Source organism: Arabidopsis thaliana, chromosome 2 (genome assembly GCF_000001735.4).
Source record: "Arabidopsis thaliana chromosome 2, partial sequence".
In the NCBI taxonomy this organism is placed as follows: Eukaryota; Viridiplantae; Streptophyta; class Magnoliopsida; order Brassicales; family Brassicaceae; genus Arabidopsis; species Arabidopsis thaliana.
In genome coordinates this window covers 9717445-9727459 of record NC_003071.7, presented here as the reverse complement: position 1 = coordinate 9727459, position 10015 = coordinate 9717445, and the positions used below count along the sequence as shown (strand labels likewise).

General features: G+C 34.3%; 3 protein-coding genes and 1 long non-coding RNA gene across 4 annotated transcripts; 3 read left to right on the top strand and 1 right to left on the bottom strand.

The window, feature by feature from the left end:
- Window positions 1-1075: 1075 nt before the first annotated feature.
- On the top strand, window positions 1076-3845 carry SQE2 (squalene epoxidase 2). Its single transcript, NM_127848.4, has 6 exons — window positions 1076-1618; window positions 1878-1989; window positions 2077-2251; window positions 2320-2983; window positions 3059-3337; window positions 3415-3845. Exons 1-6 carry the CDS (start codon window positions 1190-1192, stop codon window positions 3511-3513), a joined length of 1758 nt encoding a protein of 585 aa, NP_179868.1. The 5' UTR covers window positions 1076-1189; the 3' UTR covers window positions 3514-3845.
- Window positions 3846-5499: 1654 nt separating this feature from the next.
- Window positions 5500-6328, bottom strand: AT2G22821. The gene has a single exon (NR_140648.1). It is a non-coding gene; the product is annotated as an other RNA (long non-coding RNA).
- Window positions 6035-6385, top strand: AT2G22820 (uncharacterized protein; the record flags this gene model as incomplete). The annotated part of the gene is made up of 1 exon (NM_127847.2): window positions 6035-6385. One exon carries the CDS (start codon window positions 6035-6037, stop codon window positions 6227-6229), a length of 195 nt encoding a protein of 64 aa, NP_179867.1. The 3' UTR covers window positions 6230-6385.
- Window positions 6386-7865: 1480 nt separating this feature from the next.
- On the top strand, window positions 7866-9858 carry ACS4 (1-aminocyclopropane-1-carboxylate synthase 4). The gene is made up of 4 exons (NM_127846.2): window positions 7866-8134; window positions 8237-8368; window positions 8436-8596; window positions 8685-9858. The coding sequence occupies exons 1-4, from the start codon at window positions 7988-7990 to the stop codon at window positions 9667-9669; spliced, it is 1425 nt and encodes a 474-aa protein (NP_179866.1). The 5' UTR covers window positions 7866-7987; the 3' UTR covers window positions 9670-9858.
- The last annotated feature ends 157 nt before the right edge of the window (window positions 9859-10015 follow it).

Here is a 10015-nt window from a genome sequence, read left to right as displayed (position 1 = left end):
TACTAAAACCATGCACGTGATAACCTGATACCCACCTCATATGAACCCAAACCATACTAGTTCTTTCTAAGACAAACAGAAGAAGAAAAAAAACACTTGCCTTTAAGCTAATAGCTAATGGTTTGGAATTAAACAATAGAAATATTTACTACGTTAAGTTGACAACGTAAAAACAAAAAATACTGTTAACTTATATTAGAATATTTTTTTATTAGTAATGGAATTTTTATTAACAGTTTAAAATATAATTATTACCCAAAACAAAAATGTTTTTATATTTTTGTTGATTTATAAAATATCTTATGATTTTTTTTTATCAAATATCTTATTAGTCATAAATATAAAATTTAATAGATATTAAAAGTTTACTAAAAGAAAAATAATTATTAGAGTCATATCAATATTTATAACAAAAATGAATATCTTTTGTTAACATAATCAATTTGTCAGTTAATTTTGTGGAACCCTGAACACAATAACCATTTAAAGGTTAAAAGTAGCAATATTGACAACTAAACGTTTTATTATAAGAATTCAAAACCTTAAAGGTATAAACTGCAAGTTTTTGCTCTATTAGATTATTTATGGGATTAAGAATATACATTTGATAAAATTAACAAACTATTTTGTTATTTTTTCATTCAAAAGAAAATTTATTATTACTCAAAAATACAATAATGTTACACTCCCATCACTAGCTACTACTACTAAACAGAAATTCAGTTTGGTTTCGAGTAGATCCATTTGATTTCAAGTACTTTGGATATAAAGATTTAAGATCCAATCAATTATTTGGTTTGGTTTTTTCTGGACTTGATTGATCCGGATCTCTCCAGATTCGGTTCGATTTCAAGTACCTGGAATATTAAAAAATAATTTAAAAATAGTAATTTTTTTTTATAAAAAACTAAAACTTCGATTTTTTTTTTTTTTTAAATATAAAAGTAATTACTTTCCTAAGTTTATGGTTTTAGTTTTTGGATAACTAGACTACATCAAATTTAAATATAATTATTATATTGGATATCTATTCGGATTTTATTCCGATATTTTGAGTATAAAAGTCTATAATCCTTTGGAATAATTTATCGGTTTGGAGTCAATTCAGAATTTTTCTTTTCTCGGTTTTAGTTCGGTTCTAGATATTTGATCTAGCAATATTCGTTTGTCTTAAACTAAACAAAAAATTATGAAACCATTCGTAATCAGGAACCTTCCAAGATTTCAATCAACTCTTAGATCTTCGCTTCTCTACACAAATCATCGCCCCTCTTCTCGATTCTCTCTCTCTACTCGTCGATTCACCACCGGAGCCACCTACATTCGCCGATGGAAAGCAACGGCGGCGCAGACACTCAAACTCTCCGCCGTGAACTCCACGGTGATGATGAAACCGGCGAAGATTGCGTTGGATCAATTTATAGCTTCTCTATTTACGTTTCTGCTTCTCTACATTTTGCGTCGGAGTAGTAATAAGAATAAGAAGAATCGTGGACTCGTCGTTTCCCAAAACGATACCGTATCCAAAAATCTTGAAACGGAGGTTGATTCTGGCACTGATGTGATCATCGTCGGAGCTGGTGTCGCCGGTTCCGCTCTTGCTCATACTCTCGGCAAGGCAAGTCTATAATCTCAATTTTTGATTTTTGCATTTCTCCAAATTTATTCATGAAAATTTATTTTTCTAAATTCATTTCAATAAATTTTAACATTTATTTTGTAATATAATTTGTTTTTGATTATATTTTTTGTAATAAGATCACAAAAATGATGTGATATTAGTTCCCGGAACATTGGAGATATATACTTGTCTGATTTTTGTGTGTTGGAGACGTAAGTTCTTGTCTGAAATTTTGGCCTTTGTGTGGTTATTGAAGGAAGGAAGAAGAGTGCACGTTATAGAAAGAGATTTTTCTGAGCAAGACAGAATCGTTGGTGAATTGCTTCAACCTGGTGGTTATTTGAAGTTAATAGAACTTGGACTTGAAGGTAGAGACTAACTAATGAGCTTAAACTGTTATATATATATATACTTGGAATCGATTTTTGTTCTATAGTTGCGTTTTGTGATTGTAGATTGTGTGAAGAAGATTGATGCTCAACGAGTTCTTGGTTATGTTCTCTTTAAAGATGGGAAGCATACTAAACTTGCTTACCCCTTGGAAACGTTTGATTCGGATGTAGCCGGGAGAAGTTTCCATAATGGGAGATTTGTACAGAGAATGCGAGAAAAAGCCCTTACTCTTTCAAAGTAATCTTTATATTGATTGTTTCTTTAATTGAATCCAGCTTGACTCTAACGGTTTGTTTGTGAATCAGTGTACGATTGGAACAAGGAACGGTTACGTCGTTGCTTGAAGAACACGGGACAATTAAAGGGGTTCGATACAGAACAAAAGAGGGCAATGAGTTTAGATCATTTGCTCCTCTCACAATTGTATGTGATGGTTGTTTCTCCAACTTGCGTCGCTCTCTTTGCAAACCTAAGGTGGATGTGCCATCTACTTTTGTGGGTCTTGTCTTGGAGAACTGTGAACTTCCATTTGCAAATCACGGGCACGTTGTTCTCGGTGACCCATCACCCATCTTAATGTATCCCATCAGCAGTTCTGAAGTCCGTTGCTTAGTAGATGTACCGGGTCAAAAACTTCCTCCCATTGCAAATGGTGAAATGGCAAAGTATCTGAAAACACGGGTTGCGCCTCAAGTACCAACCAAGGTCCGTGAAGCATTCATCACCGCTGTTGAGAAAGGTAATATCAGAACCATGCCAAACCGAAGCATGCCAGCTGATCCGATTCCTACTCCTGGAGCTCTTCTTCTTGGTGATGCATTCAACATGAGACATCCTTTAACCGGTGGTGGGATGACCGTTGCATTGGCGGATATAGTTGTACTCCGTGATCTTCTAAGGCCAATTCGCAACCTTAATGACAAAGAAGCTTTGTCTAAGTATATTGAATCCTTTTACACACTACGAAAAGTAAGCATCTCTTTAGTTAAAAGTAAACGCTTCTTTATGTTTTGATTAGTGGACTTATGTGTCGCCTTGCAACAGCCTGTAGCTTCCACCATTAATACATTGGCGGATGCGTTGTATAAGGTCTTTTTAGCATCTTCAGATGAAGCAAGAACGGAAATGCGTGAAGCTTGCTTCGACTATCTTAGCCTTGGAGGTGTTTTCTCATCTGGTCCAGTTGCATTGCTCTCTGGTTTAAACCCTCGTCCTCTGAGTTTAGTTCTCCACTTCTTTGCTGTGGCGATCTACGCTGTTTGTCGTTTAATGCTACCATTTCCTTCGATTGAGAGCTTTTGGCTTGGAGCTAGGATAATCTCGGTATGTGGCTCTTCCCATTGTGGTATATACACAACATCGCAAAGAAGTTTGATCTTTGATATTTTTCTTTTTCACAGAGTGCTTCAAGCATCATCTTTCCAATAATTAAAGCAGAGGGAGTTAGACAAATGTTCTTCCCTCGTACAATCCCTGCCATATACCGTGCTCCTCCTTAATGATGCATCAAGAGTTACATACATTAAATGATCTATGCAGGCAAATGTTGTAACTTTTAATCTAATATCTTAGTTGCTTGATGCTAATCATGTGGGTGTTTAGGCTAGATAGCTTAGGAACCAGTGTAAACATAGCTCCTTAAGTATATATGACTGTGAGCAAAGAGCCTTGAAAGTGCATCAATGGGAAGCTGTATATTTTGTATATCCTAACATCTTTTTGGACCTTGTAGAATTAGTTCCGGTGTTGTTAACTGTCTTTCAGCATGGTGATCAGTCTCATCATATATATGTCCTGCGATATTAGTCACATAACTGTGGAAAAACCCGATAAAATTTTCATTCTACTTCTACAATATATTAATCTCTCACTTTCGAACACCATCGTAACCTCTCTTACATATCCGTATGTTCCACAAATTTCTCCTTAAACATTTTCACAGTCATATACACAAGATTTTTAATATTATAAAGGTAAATTTAGATTTCATGTCGGCAAGACTTTGATTTGATATATAATTTTTAAAATTTTAAGAACTTGACAGGTAATGAAAACGATTATTTAACGGATTACTTTTAACTTTGCGGAATTGACCTGCATTTTTTAAAAATAAATAGTAAAGTTACGATTTCCTGATTTTTTTTTTTTTTTTTTTTTTTTTTTTTTTTTTTTTTTTTTTTTTGCAGAAATTCCTATTTAAAACAAAATATTAAGGGCTTTAAAGTGCAGCTCGAAGCCCTATTCTATTTCCAACATCATCAATACTTGGAATCGATGAGGTCGTGTTATAGGCTAAATTGATCTCTAGATATGGTACAGAAACAAAATCAATAAATTCCAAATAATTATTGGGTTAACAAGTTGCAACAAAAATCTAAAGCAGAAGAGCTTTCAAAGCAAGGCTAGAGATTGTGTTGTTGGTAACGCTTGTGCAAAGTTCATATTTATTGCAATGTTTTTAAAATGTCCTGTTTCAGTCGTAAGATCCAATTCAGACCAACAACACTCCATGCTTCAATGTTGTGTATACTCTTTGTATTCTTAAAATTGACCCCACTTTGTCATCTCTCTATGCAGACAAATTTAAGGCTCTAATGGAATCGAAATTGAACATATCATGTGTAGGTGTAGTTTTTTCACTTGAATATTGTTAGTCCTACTGATTCGAAAGATGTTGTTATAGTGTCAAATGGCTTCTTTAAATTTTGCAAATGGTAAGGTTTTAGAAATGCGTTATTTTCGTTGACTTTTCGAATGTGAAGACAATGTAGTTATCAATCGATCGACCAAATTTGCAAGTTGTTAAAAACAAGAGCCAAAAAGGAAGACAGATACATCGAAGCCTTGTCACTATACAAAGCTCTAAGAAACCATATTTATTATTACAAGCTTTTATAACTCAATAAATCGTCCTTAGCTATAGTGCTATGTACAAAATTTAACATTAACATCCAAGATTTAGTATTTAATTATATAACATTGTTACTATATTCATATGACCTCTAAACAAACCCTTACAATGGTCTAATGTATTTGTTTCACGAGTCAAAGGAAATTTCAAAGATGTTAATACTTTGATAATCTTGAGCTACAAGTATGATATATCTTGTTGGTCAGAATTTGGAAAATGTGCTTGTGACGACAAAACCAACTCAATTCTGTTTTTGTTGTATTAGATAGTAAAAGACAAAAGAAGGCAAGTATTGTAAAATTGGAGAAGGGTCCTACGTTATGGAAGAGGTGAAGCAAGAGTTGGTCCATAGCTCCTAGGCTATATGCGAGGACCAAGAGAACGTGAACGTCATCTTAGTTGTCACTCATTTTCATATGGACCCTCTTGATCTTAAATATTAATCATCATTGTAAATATAACAAGAATTAAGTAACATGCACATTTTTATACATGCAGAGCAGAGAGACAAATCTATGGACAGAAAAGCTTAATAAGCTGTTGCAATCTAAAAACATAATAATGTATATAAATGGTAGATATTAATGTTTATGTAATTTTTTTTTTGTCTCAAGAGAAATATTGTATTAAACAAGGTAGTCAAGGCTTAAAGAAAAGCCCCGCGATTACAGAAACGATTTAGGCCCAAATAAGCCAACAGAGAGTCTTTCACAGAAGAAGAAACTACAGTTTGACTCTATCCAAACCACATGTCGATATATTAATACACGTGTCAGATGAGTACTCTAAAGCGAACCGATTTCATCCTTGCAGTCCGGGCACCGATTCCGGTGAAAGAATCACCGTCGATAGTCTCATCGAACATGGATCTTTTTGTTTTCTCACCAATAAAAAGCAATCGAGGCTCATGTTAAAGATACAACAGCTTAATGCTATGATAATTAGCAACGGAATCCACTTCTTTTCTTCAATTTCATTCTCAAATCTCTGCAAAGATTTCTATAAATCAAAACTCAAAAGAAAACAGATCGGATAAGAAGCATTAGAAAGCGAGATTGCTTTCACTCTATCACCAATATGTCTCATATGAGAATTATTAAAAGCAAAACATGAAAATTAAAAAAAAAAACAGAAGAAAAGTCGATCTACATCGACGAGAGAACCCAAGAGCCAGCCAATGCCGGTTATGTGAACAAGACGCTGCCGGACTAGAGCCAACCAACACCACTACTGGAGCCGGTGATGTCGGACAAAATATCCGAAAAGTCGGGACGGCTAACTACCGAAAAATATTCGGTCGATGAAACTTAATGTTTATGTAATGATTAATATGTTTCACAATAAATATTATCATTTTTGAATAAATTTTTGTTTTGAAATATTTATCGTTTTAGGATTCCAATATCGCTTTGATTAGAAATATATAGTTTGTTCCTTCTTATAATCAATAAACAAGTAATATGTTGGAAGTCCAAAAGCCAATTTATTGTTTGGGAGGTAAAATATCTGGACTTATTTTATAAAAATTCTGAATTTATTTTTGAATACCGTTTATAAATAAAAGAATGTTTTGTAACAACGACACTTTATTATTTAGGCGTGTATTAGAAATTTTTCTTTAGTTTGTGTGAACATCTTTACAGCCATATTTATATTGGAAATGCATTAAGGAGTTGTAGATTATAGTAGTAATTAATTGTTCATATTTAAGCCACAAAAAACATATGTTAATTAGCGGAAAGCATACCTCGTAAATGACATGTTTGTCTTAACTGTGAGCACTCACTTGGTGTTGTTAAGCTTTGAAAATGATCATATCAAAGTAAGCATTGTCGTAGTATATGTATTTCTGTTACTTTTCAAATCTTCCCTCATATTATATAGCCATTGATATCATAGAGGATGTGAGTTTTAACTTAATATTTACCCGTTTGAAACTAGCTATTTACTTAAATATGAATTATAATCTAGTTTAACTACCAAAAACATCATATGGGGACAAGAAAAAGTAATAAAACGTATGGAAAATTTTGTAGATGTTATAAATGGATAATTATTCAAGTGATAATCTATCACTTTGATCTTATCTCTTTATCCAATTTAATTACTTTGTCTCTAAGTGATTTGCTTCCAAAATCTAAGTGTAGTCTATCCTATTTCTATCTTATCCTATCATATAATCTTCTATATATATGTGAGTCCGATGTTGTAAAGCGTACGAGAGAGAGTAATGAAGAGTGAAGTGTTATATTGTTCTCTCGTCCACTTCCACTCTCTCTTTTATCTCTTACTTACTTCTTCGTAAGATCATTACATATAATAAATAATATTATTTATGTTTGTGTTATATTTAATAACAGTAAAAAGTTTTAAAACGTTGAAAAAATTAGCCGACATAGAATACAAAAGAGGGTTAGCATCGGGGGAGAAACGTGGACCAACATGATACACCCTCCAAAATAGTCCCCAAGTTGAAACATTGACATGTTTCGCTTTTTCTTTTCTGTGTATACTTTTTTTTTCTGTGGGTCACATTATTTAATATTTGTATACAAGCAGCTATTTTACATGGAGATTTCCTGTCGGTATAGCGTCCTCATTTCTCCATCGCTTCCACTTTTTTCCTATACTAATTTGATCTAATTAATTCATATGTCAAAACATTAAGAAAATGAAACTCGTAATTCATACTTGAATTTAATAGATTAATTAAAATGCTATTTATTGGCAAAATAAACTCGGTTTATATCTAAATTTTAGAATCACTAAAACTTTTTGCCCAAAAAAAAATAAAAATAAATCACTAAAACAAAAAACAATCAAAAGAAAACCCATGTTGGTAAATCGGATAATGAAAATAATTAGAATCCCCGTCCTTTGTGTATTTTGGCGTAGCATGAAACTATATAATAAACATGCATTCATTCTTAGACTTCTCGTAGCTTATCAACAACAACGCGCTCGATCTCTCTCAGCCTGTCTGACAACTCTTTCTCTAGTTCTAGAGTTTTCAATTTATTGTTGAGCCTTTTATTAAAAAAAAAAAAACAAGAACAAAAGAAATGGTTCAATTGTCAAGAAAAGCTACATGCAACAGCCATGGCCAAGTCTCTTCGTATTTCCTTGGTTGGGAAGAGTACGAGAAGAATCCTTACGACGTTACCAAGAACCCTCAAGGCATTATCCAGATGGGTCTTGCGGAAAATCAGGTAAACAAATATTATTCAACAGCATGTGATATATATATACTTATGTATATCATGACAGAGAGACTAATTTAAAGTATGTTTAATTTTATTGGATTTCTGTAGCTATGCTTTGATCTACTAGAGTCATGGCTTGCACAAAACACAGACGCAGCCTGTTTCAAGAGAGATGGCCAGTCTGTTTTCCGGGAACTCGCTCTCTTTCAAGACTACCATGGCCTCTCTTCCTTCAAAAATGTAAGATTATTAATTGTATTTATCAAATTTATTTGTAGGTTGCTGATCTTGCTCGAATGATTTTCAGGCCTTTGCTGATTTCATGTCAGAAAATAGAGGAAATCGAGTTTCTTTTGATTCAAACAACCTTGTGCTCACTGCTGGAGCCACTTCCGCAAACGAGACTCTAATGTTTTGTCTTGCAGATCCCGGTGACGCTTTCTTGCTTCCCACGCCATATTATCCAGGGTTAGTCCACTGTTTGCTTACACGTAAAATTTCCATCATTCCTACGAACTTGACTTAACTAAAACTCATGTTTATTTTTGTACTTCAGGTTTGATAGGGATCTAAAATGGCGAACCGGGGTTGAGATTGTACCAATCCAAAGCTCAAGTACTAACGGGTTTCGCATAACGAAACTTGCACTCGAAGAAGCCTACGAGCAAGCCAAGAAGCTTGACCTAAACGTCAAAGGAATACTCATCACCAACCCATCTAACCCTTTGGGTACGACAACAACCCAAACCGAACTCAACATTCTATTTGATTTCATCACCAAGAATAAGAATATACATTTAGTAAGTGACGAGATATATTCGGGCACAGTATTCAACTCTTCAGAATTCATCAGCGTCATGGAGATTCTAAAAAATAATCAACTCGAAAACACCGATGTTTTGAACCGAGTCCACATTGTTTGTAGCTTATCTAAAGATCTAGGCCTCCCTGGTTTTAGAGTTGGAGCCATTTACTCCAATGACAAAGATGTCATCTCTGCCGCTACAAAAATGTCAAGTTTCGGCCTTGTCTCCTCCCAGACACAATACCTACTATCCTCATTATTATCTGACAAGAAGTTCACTAAGAACTACCTTAGAGAGAACCAAAAACGGCTCAAGAACAGACAGAGAAAGCTCGTGTTGGGTCTAGAGGCCATCGGGATCAAATGTCTGAAGAGTAATGCGGGACTCTTTTGTTGGGTCGACATGAGACCTCTCCTTAGATCTAAAACGTTCGAAGCGGAAATGGATCTTTGGAAGAAGATTGTTTACGAAGTGAAGCTCAACATCTCTCCTGGTTCGTCGTGCCATTGTGAAGAACCGGGTTGGTTTAGAGTTTGTTTCGCGAACATGATTGATGAGACATTAAAGCTTGCTTTAAAGAGATTGAAGATGTTGGTTGATGATGAAAACTCAAGTAGAAGATGCCAAAAGAGTAAAAGCGAAAGACTAAACGGTTCGAGGAAGAAGACGATGTCAAATGTCTCTAACTGGGTTTTCCGACTATCGTTTCACGACCGTGAGGCTGAGGAACGATAGTCCGGTTTTTGTTTTGAAGTTCTTTTTTTTTGTTTCCCACACATTGCAAGTGATTCTGTAATTTTTTTTATCACGAGAGAGAGTGTAAAAAAATGGAAATGCAACGTGCTTACTCTGATCCTAGATTTTAGAAAACCGTTGAAGACTTCTTAGAGCAAGTCCATCGGCAGTTTTTAATGGGTTTCTAATGGGTTTCTAGCTAATTAAAAGTCCAAAATTAAATGAAAACCCAACTAAATAATTAGGATCCATCCCAATATTAGGTTTTTTGGATGGGTTTTTAGACGGCGACGTGGTCGACTGTGAGTCGTCGGAAAACAAAAAAAATCACAACACTCATGTTTTC

Coding starts and splice junctions, on each gene's coding strand:
- SQE2 (NM_127848.4), top strand. CDS start 1,190: ATGAAACCATTCGTAATCAGGAACCTTCCAAGATTTCAATCAACTCTT. Junction 1,619..1,877: donor TTGCTCATACTCTCGGCAAG/GCAAGTCTATAA, acceptor TGGTTATTGAAG/GAAGGAAGAAGAGTGCACGT. Junction 2,252..2,319: donor AAAGCCCTTACTCTTTCAAA/GTAATCTTTATA, acceptor TTTGTGAATCAG/TGTACGATTGGAACAAGGAA.
- ACS4 (NM_127846.2), top strand. CDS start 7,988: ATGGTTCAATTGTCAAGAAAAGCTACATGCAACAGCCATGGCCAAGTC. Junction 8,369..8,435: donor GCCTCTCTTCCTTCAAAAAT/GTAAGATTATTA, acceptor AATGATTTTCAG/GCCTTTGCTGATTTCATGTC. Junction 8,597..8,684: donor CCCACGCCATATTATCCAGG/GTTAGTCCACTG, acceptor TTTGTACTTCAG/GTTTGATAGGGATCTAAAAT.